Source organism: Megascapheus bottae, chromosome 18, assembly GCF_031878675.1.
Source record: "Megascapheus bottae isolate mThoBot1 chromosome 18, mThoBot2.hap1, whole genome shotgun sequence".
Lineage (NCBI taxonomy): Eukaryota > Metazoa > Chordata > Mammalia > Rodentia > Geomyidae > Megascapheus > Megascapheus bottae.
In genome coordinates, this window is record NC_143526.1 from 44,054,579 (window position 1) to 44,071,651 (window position 17,073).

At 55.9% G+C, this 17,073-nt stretch overlaps 1 protein-coding gene across 1 annotated transcript in view; it reads right to left on the reverse strand.

Moving 5' to 3' along the window:
• The window catches only part of Bmp7 (bone morphogenetic protein 7), a 51,688-nt gene that overhangs the window by 17,123 nt on the left and 17,492 nt on the right, over window positions 1–17,073 (reverse strand). Inside the window, exon 2 of the mRNA XM_090352557.1 lies at window positions 14,272–14,464. Within this exon, the coding sequence (XP_090208683.1) occupies window positions 14,272–14,464 (193 nt within the window). The remainder of the gene's footprint in view (window positions 1–14,271; window positions 14,465–17,073) is intronic.

Here is a 17,073-nt window from a genome sequence, read left to right on the forward strand (position 1 = left end):
AAGTCAGGCTGGTAGCAGATGAGTGGATGGACAGATGGAAAACACCATGGTAAAATCCAAGGAGAATTTCTGCCCTTCACACACAGTCACCAGCAGCGGCAAGTGCGTACTGAGCAATTACTACATGCTAGGCTCTGAGTGAACAGCCTGACCAGCTCCACATCACCGAGTTCTCCAAAGGTGGGAAAATTCTTCCCACCATTTTCAACTCCCAAGCTGAGGCTCAGAAAATTGGAGCCAGGTAGGTGAAACCCAACCAGGCCACCTGCAAGCCCACCCTGGCCACCATGTGGCAAGATGGTCTTCCAGGCGTCTCGCCACCATGCGGGAAGATGGTCGTCCAGGCGTCTCTACTCGGTGTGGCTACCACACCACCTTCAAGCCTTTGATCAGTAAGATTAGGGCAGAGGTTCCACTAAGTCAGGGGCTAAAGCAGCAGATGCCGTTCTGCATGGGGCTCCATTTCCTACAAACTCCTGCCCACCAGGGACTCCGTGTGAGCAGGGGTCATCAACGTGCCGAGTGCCGTGCTACAGTCAAGTCACCAGGCAAACCTAGGAAGAAACAGGCTCACACCATTAGCCAGTCCTCAGGTTGTTTTTACTCGTGTGTGTGTGTGTGTGTGTGTGTGTGTGTGTGTGTGTGTGTGTGTGGCGAGGAGGGGAGGATGGGGGGCCTAAACCTTGTCCCTTATGTTGTTCACTACCAACTCAGCCACTCCTCCACTTCCAGCTTTTTGGTAATTAGAGATAAGAACCTCATAGTCTTTCCTGCCCGGGTTTCCACGTTCTTCAGATCTCAGCCTCCTGAGTAGCTAGGATTACAGGTATAAGCCATAAGTACCAGTCCTTTGCCCTTGAGACCAGGGGTGAGGTGGGAGATGGGGCAGGGAAGGGTCTTTGCTACCCCCCCCCACCCTGGGCCCCCACATTCACCCACAGAGGTGTGAGGGTGCTGGCGTTTGTACAAGAGCTCTGCCAATGCAGCCATCACCGACTCCCTGTGCCCAGGTGCTGGCGCTCCCAGCTGCTGGTGGAGTCCGACCCTGTCTTTGGGCCTGGACTGAAGGTACAGCCCACAGTCTGCAGGAGGTGCCTGTGGGAGCGACACCCCAGCAAGGCGGGGCTCTGACTGGAGAGGAGAGGCCTGTGGAGGAGGAGGACCTGGGGAGGGAGGGAGAGAAAACCATGCCAGCTCCCGGTGAGGTGCCAGCTCCATCCTCGACCACAATCAATGCCACCCCAGGAAGAAGAATTAGCCAGCCACGCCCTGCTTGAATTCCTGAGCCATAGACTAATTCTTGGTTCAACTATAACACATGGGTGGGCATAGATTATCTAAGTAACACTCAACCAAAAGTGAAGCCTTTTTTAAGGATACCGATGAGAACATGGTGGCTTGTGCAAGGCAGGAGGCCCGCGCAGCTGCTCTGCAGGGCCGTGAAGAGGCACTCTGCAACACGGGCAGACGCAGCCTGAAACAGGGCGTGGAACCCTGATCGTGGCAGAAAGAAATGGAATGCCGGAATAGTCAAATAGACACTAAAGAAGTTCACGTAGGAAGCCGAGCATGGGGGCACCGCCTACATCCCGGCTACAGGGCAGGAGGGCGGGGCTGAGACAAGGTGACTAGTGAGATCCTGTCGGAAAATTTAAAATAGGGCTGGGTAGACAGCCCCGTTAGAGCACCTGCCTGGCATATGCAGGACTGAAGGGGGGAGGGGGAAGGAGAGAGGAAAGAGGGGGAGGGGGAGAGGGAGGGAGGGGGGAGAGGGAAGGAAAGAGGGAGAGAGAGAAGGAGGGAGGGAGGGAGGAGAGGAGGGAGAGAGGGAGGGAAAGTGGGAGAGCAGGAAGGAGAAAGGGAAGGAGAGAGGGAGGGAGAAACAGGAAGGGTTAGAGGGAGGGAGAGAGGAAGGGAGAGAGGGGGGAGAGAGGGAGGAGAGGGAGGCCTCTCTCGAGGGAGGGAGGAAGGGAGGGAGGGAGTTTGCGTTGCAAGTCAGCTGTGATGTGAAGGGCACCACGTCCAGAACAGGCTAGTGCACGCCCTGCAGGTGGCCCCCTCTCCCCTGCCCCCATCCATCCATGCGGCTGGCTGCATGTCCTGTTCCCAGCTCCATTGGATGAGGCTCCTGGGGCCACCCACCTCTGGGGCCGTCTTCATGGTATCTGGCCGTGCTCCGCCCACCTCCACGTCGTGGCTGGTCCTGTCACCCCAGACACACACCGCCGGCATCCCCCTCTACACTCAGCAGGGACAGCCCCTGACTGCCTACGGCCTCATGCTGCTTCTGGCTTTTGGGTTTTCATTGTTTTTGGTACGGCTGAGATTCGAACTGGAGACCTTGCGCTTTCTAGACAGATGCTCGACCACTTGAGTCACACCCCCGCCTCCCCTTTTCTTTTTTTGCTTCAGTTATTTGCTATTTCTCAGGTATGGTCTCACTGTTGCCTAGACTGGTCTTGTGCTGCACATCTCTTCTCTCTGCCCCTCAAACAGCCGGGATTCCAGGCATGTACCACCACACTCAGCCTTTTTCTTTGAAATAGGGTTTCACTAGCTTTCTGCCCTGGCTGTCATCAAACCGTGATCCTACTGACCCTGTGGTCCAAGCAGCAAGGTCTGCAGGCATACCTCATGGGGCCAGCCTGCAGCTCCTGATGAAAGAAACAGAGCAAAGCTGGCAAGCCAGCTCCCCGCTTCCTGAAACCCTGCTCCTGGCAAAGCCCTGCTGTGCAAGGTGTGAACGCATGGTGGCCCCAAAGTCACCAGCCTGGGACCCACCAGCGGTCACCCAGCGGGAAGGGGGGAGGGGGGAGGAAGGGACTGTGCCCCCACCACAGCGGTCATCTTCTATGTCTTGGCATTGGAAAGTTCTTCCCATGTGGAAAATGGGTATTTTCGAAACTCAAGTGTAGGAGGTGGAAAAAGTCCCTTTTTTTTGGCCCTGTGGCTCCTCAGAGGCTATTTAGAGAAGACGACACGACCTCCTCCCATAGGGCTGCGGGGACCCACCAACCAGGCCCAGGCCCACAGAGGAAGTGAAAACCAACCGACCCAAGGGAAGCCAGGACCTTGACCCCAACCCAAACTGGCCCTTGCTGTCTCCTCACCTGAGGACCGGACCCAGGAAGGAGGGCCGTGGGGAGTCCCCCACTCCAATCCCTCACTCCTGATCCTCACCCCAGCCTCGAAGGCGGCCCACTCCAGCGCCCTGCTGTGGGAGTAGCGCCAGCTGGGTCTCGGGTCCCCCAGGCCTCGCTGGGGGCCTCAGCATCCCGGCACCACAGCCTGGTACCTGTCCCTCTGCCACCTAATGCCACCAAGACATAGGTCCAAGCTGGAGCCCACTTAACAGGAGAGGTGAGTGGGGCCGAGGGTCCCCATCCAGGGTCACAGTGCTGGCCCTAAGCTTCCCCATTACAGAAAGGAAAGTAAACTGGAGAAGATGCCCCTCTGAGGGTCCTGGCCTGAACCCTGCCCTGTGTGAGGTCTAACAACATGACCCCAGGATCGGGCCTGGTAAAATGAACCAAGGAGATGACCTGGATGTCCAGAGGGGCCAGAGCCCCCCACGGCCTCATGAAAGTGGGGCCGGGGTCAGAAGCAGAGTCAGCATGGCATAATGGCTGGCCGCCCCCCTCTTCAACTTCCCCAGAAAATGAGGTGGCTTCTGGAAGCTGGAGAGGGCCAGGTGTGGCTCCCCATGTCCCAATCCCCGCATGGGAACGGGTGTGTGTTGTCAGCTACTAAATCCAGGGTTTGTTACAGCAGCCAAAGAAACCCATGCCGTCCTCACACACAGACATTTCTTCTTAGGCCTCTGCAAAGAGGGTGTCACTTAACTAGGTGGCTAGAAGGCGAGGGGCCCTGTGCACAAGCACCCCAAAGTGGAGGCAGGCTGCCACCGTGGGGGTGGTCAGAGGTGGGAGGGGTGGCAAGTGAGACAGGCACGCATGACATTGTGGGGTGGGGCAGGTACAGATGAGTCAGGCAGGGCTGTCACAATGGAGGGGGCTTCCCCCTCCCCCACCGCCTGTGCCCCTCTCAGCCACAGGGACCGTCCTCCACTACCATGAGTCCCCACCCTACCCCACCCCCAGGGTCCTGGCACCCCAGGGCTGGAGGGTAAAGTCAGGAAGTCCAGGGCTGTTTGTAAACACTCCTAAAGGCTGAGCATTTCTGGGAAGACTAAAATTAAGTCACCCGGGAGAAAGGTGGAAAAATACACAAGGGATACAACATCCTCCGACTGCAGGGAGAGCACCCAGGCTCCCCACAGATTCCCTCCCATCCAGGACCTGGCCCGCTGACAGCACAAGACCCAAGGAGGGAGCTCTTGTGGACGGCCTGCATCACCCAGGAGGGCCAGGCCAGCGTCAGCGGCCGTGAAGCTCTGGGCCTCAATTTCTCCTTCTGCATGAAGGGTCTGGTATATAGCGAGATCTCCAAGCTGCATCTCTTCAGGAGAGGCCGTGGTCTGAGCATCCTAGAGAGGGCGCCATCCACGAGCATCTTAAAGGCTCTGAGAAGTCCTGCCACAGAGAGCCAGGGTGCAGCTGGGATCACAGGTGGGGGAGCAGCAAGAGGGAAGGGAATCATGGTGACACACAGGCCTGCACGGGCAGAAAAGCTCAACCGCCCGCCCCCCCACACCCTAATCCTCTGTTAACTGGGGATAAAATCTGACCCCTTTCTGTGCTCCGTGGGCTGGGGCTAATGCTGCTGACCCCAGAATCCATGGAGAACAGAGCTCCCACAGGTGATGGATCACACAGGGGCCCAGGCTCCATCCACACCGGGCTGGCCAGACCCCTCCAACCTCAGTGTGGCTGCAGCCACCCATCTAACATCCTCTCCATTTCCCACATTCGAACCCACTTGTCAGCCTTAGTTTGCCTCTCACTATACTGACTCAATACCCAGTACCCAGTGTCTAACATCCATCATCTACCACCAAGCTCCCAGCACTCAGAACCCAACGCCAAGCACCCAGCATCCGTTACCAGCATCCAGAATCCAGAGTTGAGGACACAGTGCTCGGCACCCAGTATCCAGCTTCAAAACCCAGCACCCAGGGCCTAGTGCTCTGCAGCCAGCACAGGATCAGAACTGGGCACAGAAGTGACTCCAGCCCCCTCTGGCGTCTCCATCCTACCACCTGGCTGGAGCCTGGGCACTGAGACTTGGTGCGGGATTGGAGAGTAGTGGTTTTTCCTGCTCCTCTCACTGTTTGCTGTCCGGGTCAACCGTGTGCCCGCCTGCATTCCCCATCAGGAAAACCTAGGTGAGCCAAGACAGGCATGGGTAGGGCTCAGAGGAAAGAGGGTCTCTAAACTCTGCTCAGACCCAACTCTTCCTCCCCCTGCTTAGGACTCCAGCCCCTGAGCCCTGGAATTTCTGGAAAACCGTAGGCCCTGGCCATCCCTGAGACCAGGAGTGCTCCATGGAGGAGGCTGGTGACACACTGGGCCCGCTAAGGATTCCAGCACCCCAGAGTGTTCACAAGACCCCAGGACTCCGTCTCCTCGCTGGGAGCACCCACGCAGAGCTCCGGGAAGTCCCGCACAGATGGGCAGGGCCCATGACTGGCATGTGGAGGCGGATTTTCTAGACTTTCCCTGGTTGCTCCATTTCCTCCCTCTCTAAACCAAAATAGCACAAGGTGAACTCAGCCTTTTCCTTGGCGGTCCAGGAACAAACAAACCAACACAAACAAGCTGGCGTGTTGCGTCATCCTTCCAACCTTTATAAACAAAACAAAACAAAGAGAACCACAGGCTGTTTTCAGATTCCAAGCCGAGGCTTGGAAAAGCGCAGCCACATGACACAGAAAGGAAATGAACTTGACAGTGGGGCTGCAGGCAGCAGCGCAGCCAGCCATGGGCTGGCCTACTCGGCCACTCACGCTGGAGTCACTTCAGGCTGTCCCTTGCCCTGAGCCACTCCAGTTTATGAAACTGCCAACATTCTCAAGGACAGATACCACCTGTCCTGTGCAAACCACAAAGCAGAGACTTACAAATAATTCTTGCAAATGAAAATGACCACCTATGAACGAAAGTACTGAATGAAATTAAGAACACATGCACACATGGAGTCTCTAAGCCATTATCTCTAACTCATCAGACCAAGAAAGGATGGGACTCTCGACCCCTAACCTGATCACACAATTGAGAGGCACCTAACCCGGGGTTCAGCAGCTCCCGTAGACCCACCATTAGTCCATCCAGTGCACATGTCACAGACTAAAGGGACCAGCTCCTAACTACCCCAGGGGCTCCAGCCCAGCATGCTGTCCCTAAGTGACACAGCCCACTTGACTTAAGTGGCATGGTCATTCTGCAAGCATTATATCATGGTGTGAAACAGAGTCTGTCACTATGAGCCAACCTGGAATGGAATAAAAGGACCTGTGTTTGCCAGTGGCTGTAAGTCCCAAGTAAAATCAAGAGTGCTCAGACCCTTCCAACACTGGTGAAGCATTACTCGATAAATTCAGACATGTGCAGAGAGACACAATATGTGTCTGTTTTGCACACTGACCAGACTGATCATCACAATAAGATCAAGACAGAGAAGCCACGACTGGTGGACTTGAAGGGCGGAACGGTGTCTGGAACTCATGCAGAAGACGATGTCCACAAAGCAAGTGGGAGCCAGGGAGAGGAAAGGGTGGGGTGGGGGGAATGGCTCACCCTTCCTGGGTGCTTGCCAGGTTCCCAGAGCAGGACCAGGCGGCCAGGTGTGGCGAAGGCCTTGTGTCACGGACTCAGGTCACGCTCCAGGGATCTCTCAGAAACAGACCCTAAGTCACGGGCTTGACTGCATCTAAGCAGTGACCCCGGGAACCATGGAGGAGGCAAGAAAGGAAGTCAGTCCCAGTGTCTGCAGATCCGTGGAGGGCTCTGAGTGGCCTCCTGAGGCCACCACCCCCTGACTGTGGCTATCAGCAGATGTGAGAAGAGTGGGCCCCACACGGGGTCAGAAGCCACATGGAGCTCTCCATTATCAGCATCTGAAATCATGAATGCATTTTTACCAAGGGGCTCCACATTTTCCGTAACAAAGCCAGTGACAGGGGCTTGTTTTCAAGCACTGACCACAGTTTCTGGCTCGTGGGACATGGGGCCCATCCTAGGTGGGAACAGAGCTGGGTGAAGAGGTAGTAGTGGGGAGGGCAGGAAGAGGAGGGGTGGACAGGAAGGGGAGGGGCTTCCCACCCCAAGAGCCACCAGTTCGGGGGCCTCCTCTGGGGCTTGAACTCAGGGTCTCGTGCTCTCCCTGAGCTTTTTCACTCAAGGCTGAATGCTCTACCAACGGAACCATATTTCCACTTCCTGATTTTTTTTCTTGGATTTTCCTGGCTAGGCTGCCTTTGAGCCTCCACCCTCAGATGTCAGCCTCCTGAGTAGTTAGAATTACAGGTGTGAGCCCTGCATCAGGCGAGATGTAGCCCAGGCTAATCTTGATCTTTGGATTCTGCAGACTCATCTTCCTCATTGACTGGAATGTGCCATTGCCGGCATGTCTGGTTTTAAACCTGAGTGCCAGGAAGAAGCTAAGAGACATGGCCTTGAGTGAGGTGTGACGTTGGCCTGGACACTGCAGCCCCCTTGGCCCTGGCAGTGTGCAAGTGTATCTCCAAACTCTACATGGGAGAGGTGAGTCACACGACATCCTCTCAAACAGCATACCCCCTCGCCTGCTGGCCTTCATTGCTGGTCCACCACTCTGTATCATGGGCCATGCTGGGTCATCAGCTTTTGCCCTCACAAAATCCTCAACTCAGGGTTGGACCTGCCTGGCCAGAAGGCATCACTCGATGGCAAGGTCACTTGATTAACAACGGCTGCCTCCTTTGGTGGAGCTGTACTCCAGGCACGATGGGAAGGCGTGCTGGGATTGATTAGCAATGCCTGCCTTGACTCCCAGAGGGAGACTGGTGGTGTGCATGCTGGAATGCAGGCCAGATGTCAGCTCCACTCCCTCCATTCTCAGAGTGGTAGGACAGAAAACAATGGGTGCTGTCCGGGAAGACAAATGTGGCAGGAAGATTCCTGCCACCGTGGCAGGAGTGACAAGACAAGGGAGAGACTAACTCTGGTCCCGAGCGTGAAATAACCGAACTTTGTTAACCAGAGCCGATGTCTAAACCATCTTCCCTGGTGCACCCAGATGCCCCATGGGTACAGAGTTAACATCTGAGCAGGCCCTTTCCTTCCCAGCTACAGATGACCGCTTATGACCAAATTGAAAAATATTAATTCTCTTTGTCTCCTGCCAAAAAGGCTAAAGCAATTACAGGCCGCGATATGAAACACAGATGTTAATACGTTTGGAAAAATAGGCTCCTTATAGGCGAGCAGAAGTCCTGGTCCCAGAATGAACTGCTTTCAGAATTAAAGCGTCAGATCAAGCTATCCAGACAGCCTCACTTCTAAGGCCCATTGTCCCCAGATACGTCCCAGTGTCAGGGACCCAGACCCCAGTACACAAGGACAGTCCCCCTGTTGCCAGTGAGAGCCAGTCTCCTCTTGGATGCCCACCGCCCAACAGAATCTAAATAATATAATTATAATCATCACTGGAAAACTCGCATAGGATCACAAGTACTATAATTACAGGCAATTTTCACTTTTGGGAAATTGAGCTCAGATGCCGAATAAAGATCACAAACAAGACATTCTCCAGTTTCAGTTCTGGAAGAGAAAGCATGCTGGGAAGTATGCTGGGGTGGAAAGACCCCAGGGCAAGAAGGCTGGGCGCCACACGCTTGCTCGCTACCTGAGCTGCAGCCTCCTGCCCGCACAACACGGGCACACAGAGGACACTGCCGGGCCCGGAGAGTAAGGGAGCCGGGAAGAAGGCATCTTTTACACCCCCGGGAGGCAGGCATTTTGCTGAGTCCCTACAGCATACCAGGTCACAGGCGACATGGCTTTGCCTGTGAGCAGCACACTCAGAGTTCTTGTCCTGCCCAGTACCTTCACGGTTGTGTGGCTGGACCACCCTCAAGGCCACCACAGTAACCACAAAGCTTTGCCACAGAGCCCAGCAAGGCTCCACAGAGGCCTGCAAGCCATGCCAAGTTCACATGACTTCAGGCAGTAGAAACAGAGGTGCTTCCAGTGGCAAAAATCTACAGTATCCTGTGCTGTGACATGCTAGACTGTCACTGTGTCACTGTTCTTTTCTGCCTCAGTTTCCCCATGTGGAGATTCACTCTGCCCACCATCCATCCCCCAGTCCGTACGATTCCCACTGGGGAGAAAGGAAGACATGCTGTCAAGGAGCCCAGGAAGAAAAACACTTAATGGGGAAGGGGAGGCACTGCCTTCACCTCTTCCAGGCACCATGCCTCCCTCGGCTTCCCTGTCTGTAAAATGAGCAGACAAGCAGCTCAGAAAATGTAAAGAGGGGCAGCAGCAATAGCGAGTTCTGTCATCACTGCTATCCCCAGGGACGGCCACCCTCCCTCATTCAGAGACGCAGTGTGGTGACTGTGAACTGCTGAGCTGCTCCGGCCCTGCGGGGGACAGTGGGGTCCTGTGCGGGCTGTGCAGAGCACGGGGACTGAGCAGGGACACCTGCCCAGCTGAACGCCTGGTGACAACGCCCAAGGGTGGGTGGACAACTGCCAGGCCCCCCTCAGGCCAGCAGAGAGCCCCACTGAGAAGCCTGTCACTGCAGATCCCAACCACCACACGCTGTCCCAGAGATGCTGGGCTTGAGATGAAGTATGGCAAGGAATCAAAGGCACCAAGATCAAAACAGCCACCAAGGCCCGCCAGATGGCCTCCGACCACAGGACGGGAAGCCAGCAGGCACTGGGCCCTGGGATGCTGCATTTCCAGCGCTAGCAGGATTGGACACAGCAGCCTGCAGACCAGCCCAGCTGGGTGGCACTGACTGAATGCAGGCTTTTTCCAGAATGATCTTGGAAAAGTGGTGAGAGGGCCCCAGTGGAACCGAGAGACAGGAAGGTCATGGCTCAGCCTGAGACCTGGAAAGTGGAGTAGGACCTAACAAGGGGCTCCTGTGGGCTGGGGGTGCAGGGAACCAAGCAACCAATCCTCTGCCCTCAGGGACATACCCGCCAGCTTCTCCTCCTGCTCTTCAGGAGGGTCTTGGGGGAGCAGAGCAGGCACATCCTGAGAGGACAGCTCCAAACCAGAGCTTACAACTTGGGGCTGAGGTGTAGCAGCAAGGAGTGAAAGCTCCATGTGGAACCCAGTACGTAGGCTTCCAGGAGCAGCAAGAAGCTTCAGAAATCACCACCCCTAGCCAGCCCCTTTCTAAAACTGACAATCAAGGTCTAGACCACAATTTGGGCTCAGTCCTGTAGGCAGTAAAAGTCTCTAAGAAAAAAGGCCCAAGGGAATAAATGGGCTGAGCCCAAAGGAGTCCCCTCCTCTCAGCCCTGGAGCAGGCTAGACCTGACGCCGTCTTAGCCACCAGCTCTCACCTGGCCCACAGGGGACAGCCTGGGAGCCTAGCTGGGCTCCTCTGCTCGCCCACTAAAATGGGGGGGGGTGCAAAGGAGAAGGCCGCATAGAACGAGGCCGTACAGAGGGAAGAGGCTGCACAAAGCGGGGCATCGAGGAAAGAGTTGTGTCCACAGCTGGGACACAAGCACTGAGAATTCAAAGACCCAGTTCCTCCCACAGCCACTGTACCCCCCCTGCTCTAACCCAGACTCCCAGCTGGAAGGGGCACCATGGGCCCAGGAGGCCAAACCTGCCCGCCCCTGGACCAGGAAGGGGACGGGGCAGTGCAACTTCTTAGTGGGAACCAGAAATCAATAGCCTGATGTCAGCTCCTGGGGTCTGTCTTGGACCACTGTCCCTTCTCCCCAAGGGCCATTCCAGGGCCATCAGGGGCATTGACTTTGTCAGAGCTACAGTCTTGGCTTTCAGGGTATTCAATAAAAAGAAGCTGGCCCACCCCAGGCCTCCCCTGTCCCCCGGGTCTTGGGGAGACAGGCATTATGTCCCCCAGTCACTTGTCTCTGCTCCTGCCTGACCTTTCTTCTTTCCCCCAGGAGGCCGGGCCTCCACAGGTGGGAGGCAGTGTGCCCATGTCCCTCTGCTCAAATGTGCTCTGAGACTAAGTTCACCCAGGCCACACATGCTGATCACTGCAAGGCCCAGGGAGGTCGGGGCAGGTGGGACTCCAAGACCCATCCCCTGGGTCTGTCTGTGGCCTCAGGGACACACACAGGGACTCAGCCAAGCACCTTTCCTGGGAGCAAGTGAGACCTAGCAGTGGAGGTCGTGGAAGTGGAGCTGGGGCACAGGTTCAGCTCCCTCCAGCCCCTGCTCCGGTTCCCTAGCTGGGGAACAAGCTGTGATTTCAAGGGGTTGGGAAGCTGGGCTGTGGCAGGTGTGTCCCCATGGGGGTGGGGGGCTCCCAATGCAGGGGAGGTCACTGGCCAGCCCAGGCACAGGAATGCAGGCCCAGATGAGGGGCTGCGAGCAGCTCCTGCGGGGCCGGGTGGGACTGGCCCCTTGGCCTCTAAGTGACTCAGGCTGCAGCTGACCCCGGTCTTGGCACTGCAGGCACTCTGAGGTCACCCTCCTGGCAACCAGAGTCCCTGTGACGGAACAGGAGACATTTCTCATCCAGCTGCCGACATCTTCTCAATCTCCTTGGTGATGGGGATGGAAGTCTGGCCTCCAGGGCTCTGAGCACGAGCACAGCAGAGGGAGCCAGCCTGGTACACAGCACATCCAACCCCAGCTGCAAGACCAGGCAGGGCCAGGCAGACCCCAGCCCCAGACAGAAGGATGGCATCTTTGGGAGGTAGGGCACTAGCTGGCCCCGCTTCTCGCCCAGGGTTCAGAAAAGGAGACGAAGACTCTGATATCCCTTCACCACCACCCCCTCCACGTCAGCAAGCCTCCAAGGCCAAGGCCTCCTTCCCCAGACCCGCCTCTGAGCCCCCCACTGGCCCTCAGTCCACCAAGGGCGTTTCCTGCATGCCTCCCCAGCTGTCCTGGCCGTGGAAGGCCTCCAGCACAGCTCATTATCGGAATTTAATCTGGATTCTGAGAGACCAAGAGGACTTGGTAGAAAGTAGTCCTCTGGAGGGAAGAGGCACCGGGCCGCCAGTCAGCGAATCCCAGCACCCCAGGCTCCCTGAGCTCTGGCAGAGCCTGCCAGAGAGCCAGATGTCCTGGCCCTGGACAGCTGGGCGGCGGGTGACCGCAAGACCATGGCTGCCTCAGAGCCCATACCAGGGTGGCTGGCTACACAAGAGACGGTAGCAAGGGCAGAGCCCGGACAGCAGGAGGCCTTCAGATGGAAGCGGACATACAGCCACATTTGTGAGGGGGCACGCAAAGGGGGCGGCAACAGAGCTATAGACAAGCCCAGGTGTGTCACTGACACTGAGACCCACAGCACTGTCCATACTAGCAGAGCAGAGAGAGGCCATCGGGTGAGACACCACACCCACACACCCACACACCCCACTCAACCGGGCTCTGAGGAGACAAAGCACAAGACGGGAAGGACAGGCGAGGGTGACATCTGGGAATGAGGCAGGAGGAAATGGGGGTACCACTGTGGAGTGGACAAGCAGACGATGCACCTGCTCACAGCCAGCCTGGGCAGAAATTGCAATTAACTAGCAAAGCCAGAAGTGGTAGAGTGCTAGCCTTGTGAACAAAAGCTCACTGGCACGCCACACATGCACATGCACACACACATACACACACACTAAGCTAGAGTGTGAGGCCCTGAATTTAATACACACAAAACCCAACAGGGCAGAGGGTGCTCACAGGAGTTGTTAGCCTTCATTTCCAGTTTGATTATGTGAGCATGCTTTACCTATCCAAAACTGAGCAAAATGTTCTCCCCTTTGCTGGCACTGTGGTGCAAGCCCTTGACCTTGCACTTGACTACGCTGGGCAAAGCTCCCTATCACTGAGCCACATTTACAGCCTCCAAACCACAATTCTGAATGGAAATCCTTTTTTTTTATTATTATTATTGACAGTCCTGTGGCTTGAACTTAGGGCCTGGGCACTATCCCTGAGCTTCTTTGCTCAAGACCAGCACTTTACCACTAGAGCCACAGCGCCACTTTTGGCTTTTTCTGTGTATGTAGTACTGAGGAATCAAAGTCAGGGTTTCCTGCATGCTGGGCGAGCACTCCACCACTAGGCCACATTCCTAGCGCAGAAATTCTGCTTTTGAGTATGAATGTTTCCAGCTCCCTGCACCTGGGCCACATCCTTGCCACGTGGCCATTTGATGTGGCTTCAGGCCATGCCAACATTGCCTGTTTCACAGATGCACTGTTGGCAAAGGTGTGGTGGCCACAAAACTAGAAGACACATTCACAACCCTGGGGACACTCTTGCCTGAATACTGCTTTCTTAGTAGACCACCCAAAACACAGCAGGGCTCCCTCTCGCCTTCTGCTGCCATGAATCTCCATCCTGTAGCACAGGAATGACCAGCTCCTATAAACCACCACTGGGGACAATAAAAGTGCCATCATGCCTGCAATCCTATCCAGGAGGCTGAGCTCTGAGGATCATGATTCAAAGTCCAGGCAGGAAAGTCCATGAGACTCTTATCGCCAATAAACTGCTCAGAAAAAGCCAGAAGTGGAGCGATGACTCAGTGGTAGAGCACTAGCCTTGAGCAAAAGAAGCTCAGGGACAGCATCCAGGTCCTGAGTTCAAGTCCCAACACCAGCAAAAGAAAACAAAAAGTGCCAAGATCTATGTAGTCCAAAAGCCTAGCCACAGGGAAACACGACCCTGGTTGTTTATTCTTCCTCAGACTTGTTCTTAACTTACTTACCTCTCACAGTACTGGCATGAAACCACCTTCAGAAATACGAGGGTTTCAAATGTTGGAACCTCACCTTGCTAGTGCTTCTTGGACAGCCATGAGTTCTGTGCGGGTCGCCTTTGGTTTGGGCTTTTTTCCTCCTAACGTTTAATTACAAAGGCCACTTTGATTGGCTGTAGACACCATGTGAGGCTCCGCTGTGTTGGGAACAAGGGAGACCCTGGCTCTTCCCCTCTCTCCATGCTCCTGAGCATACCGCCAGACCCCCACAGGGGTGCCCACGGGTCCCAGGGCTTCCTGTCCCCTCAGTCCTGCCCAGACTCCAGGGCACACTGCATCGCACCTCCTACACCTGCTTTAACCACCGAGGCACCAGTCCCTGGTGGGGGCCTCCACGTTGAACCCCACCCACCCTGCCAGACCCAGCCAGCCCCCATCCACCCCACACTGGCCAGCACCCACCTGCCCAGGTGCTCCTGCAGCACCTGGTAGATGCTGATCCGGAAGGTCTCGTTGTCGAAGCGCTCCCGGACGTAGTCCTTGTAGATTCGGAACTCAGCGGCGGTCACAGCCTCCCCCTCTGGGATCTTGGACAGATCAAAGCGGAACTCGCGGTGGTGGTAGCGCGGGTGGAAGAACTCCTTGTCGTGTTCCACTGCAAGGGAGGGGACGTTAAGTCTCCAGGTCTCTCCTGGTCACAGTCCAGGCCCCTGACCAGAGCTGGGTGGGCCCTTGCCCACAGGGATCCCTAGTGACAACTGTGACCTCACACTGACAGGCGCAGTCAGACGGCAGGGTCACAGTGATCAACCCCCCCACACCAATACATACGGTCAGACTGCAGGGTCACGACACACCCTAAGGCTATCTTGGGCATCCAGCCACAGTCAACCTGGCCAAACTCAAATCCCAGCAGCTTGAACCTAGGTTCAAATCCAGTCTTGGCTACCACCTAATAACACAGCACTAGATGGGCATCAGACAGCCCTTGTACACCTGGGCTTCACCACTGAAACAATGGGGACTGCAACCACGTGTGAGAGGTGTGGGGTGTCACGGCAGGCCAGTCACTTGCAGCTCCCGCTGGCGAGGGGAAATTCAGTCGATCCTGTACGGCCTGGATGCCTACTTCTTCACCCAGGCTGCACAACTCTGCAGACATAACTGAAGAACAGGATGCAGCCAAGTGCCAGCGGCTCACTGTCATCCCAGCAACGCAGGAGGAGACCTGAGCAATGGGGTTCAAAGCAGCCCAAGCAGGTATGCCTATGAGACTCCTATCTCCAATTACCCAGCAAAAAGCTGGAATGGAGCTGTGGCTCAAGTGGAGGAATCTTGTGTAGAAAAGCCAGACAAGCTCCTGCACCAGAAAAAAAAAAAAAAAAAAAAGATGTGTGTGTGTGAGCCTGCCAATTTCCAAGTTCAACACTGTCAGATGGGCAGATTTTAAGCCCCACCCCATCCCACACAGGTCCCGAGCTGGGAGCTGGGAGCTGGCAGCTAGGAGGAGACCACTGCAGGCTCTGACACCAAGTGTGTCTCACCTCACCCTGTGCAGGGAGAATTGACAGTTCTGCGGAGAGTTGGAAGTTGCCCCTTTCAAAGTACCCCCAGCTATTTCTAGTGAGTAACCAAGATGATGTGGTTACAGCCTTAGACTATAGCCCTGAAAAAGGAGACCAGCCAAACCTCGAAGGAAAAAAGCCAGGCCCGGGGTCCACGCCTTGTCCCTTCCACATGGTGTGAATAGACATAGGTCCATGTCACAGGGCACAGACACCAAGGGGGAAGAAAATCCAACGTCACACAGGGCCCACAGCAGACCCACAACCTTGGGAATGTGAACGCTGACCACAGTTGCGGGCATCCTGAGACACTCACGGAGAGCTAGATAGAGAGATGGACTCCCCGGGAACGATCCTACATGCCTCTCACAACAGCGCGCCGCTCACCGCTTAGGAGGCACACAGAAGCCACATGGGAGAAAAGGGACATGTGCTACTGGCTGAGAGGGCACAGGGACAGTTCCTGAGTGCAGCTGCTTGGAAGGGCCGTCCACTGGACATCAGGTGGGCCCAGGAACCCCAGGTGAGGGAGCCAGGCAGAGAACCTGGGCCAATCCCTGTCACTGGCCAATTCATGCCACCCCATGGCACCCTGGGAAGGCAGGGCAGGCATGAGGGACCCACAGCTATGGAGGGGCCAGCCAACTTCACCACTCTGCTGTCTCTGCAGCCATGCAGACAGCCTAAGAGCAGCTCCTCTGCTTCTCCATTCTCATGACACTATTGCATGTATGTATATGTACACCAACCAGGTGTGCAATTCAGCGAACCATCACACAGGGCATACCCCGCACTGCGAGGACCCCACCCAGACCCACAGCAGAACATAGCCCACCCTCATACTGCCTAGCCCCCCAGGCTGACTCAGGAGCCTGGCATGCAGCCGGTCCCTGGCTCCTCCGGTCCCTCTGCGCTCTCAGGGGCAAGTGGATAGCCCACATGTGGGTAGCTCTCTGCACCCAAGTGACCCCCACATGCAAACGACATCCTGCGAGCAGATGGTCTACATGCAGTGAGCTTCTACAATCAAATCACCTGGCATGCAGACAGCTTCATCTCTGAATCCCCCCCACTTCTCTTCTCCTCTCCTCCTCCCACAACAAAAGGAGCTCTTCAATCAGGTGGGGGTACCGTGACCTCTTGTCCCATCTTGTCCCATGACCCCTTTCTCTTGCAAGGGATGGGAGGAAACAGCTCTAATCTTGAATGGAGTTTCTCTTGCTTTTACTAGAAAACAGACAGAGGGTTGTTCCCTTGCCTCAACTCTATAGAGATGACATCTGCCACAGAAAGAGTGGGGGGAAGGAGGGAGCACCTGTAGGTCCAGGCCCCTGGTCTGAGGTCCCCACCCCTCCTGGAGGTCAGGCTGCTGTCTCCTGACCTGTGAGCTAAGCTCAGCTACCTCCAACAAGACCTCTTTAAGATAATTAGAGTTGAGGTATTTTGCAAACGCAGTAGTTCTGAGCCTAGCAAACACCACCAGTCCAATTACATACACACCCAGAAACGCACAGGCAGGAAGTGCACACAGGTCAGAACGGTCATCACAGGGTGACCAGCTGCCATGCCAGCTCCTTTCTTGGGACATGAATACATTTTCCCGTTCAAGATCCCCCCTTGACCGAGCTTTGTAGGAGCGGGAATGGCAAAGAACTGCACCCACACCCCAGTCAGGGCCCAGCCTGAGCGCCACAGGGCT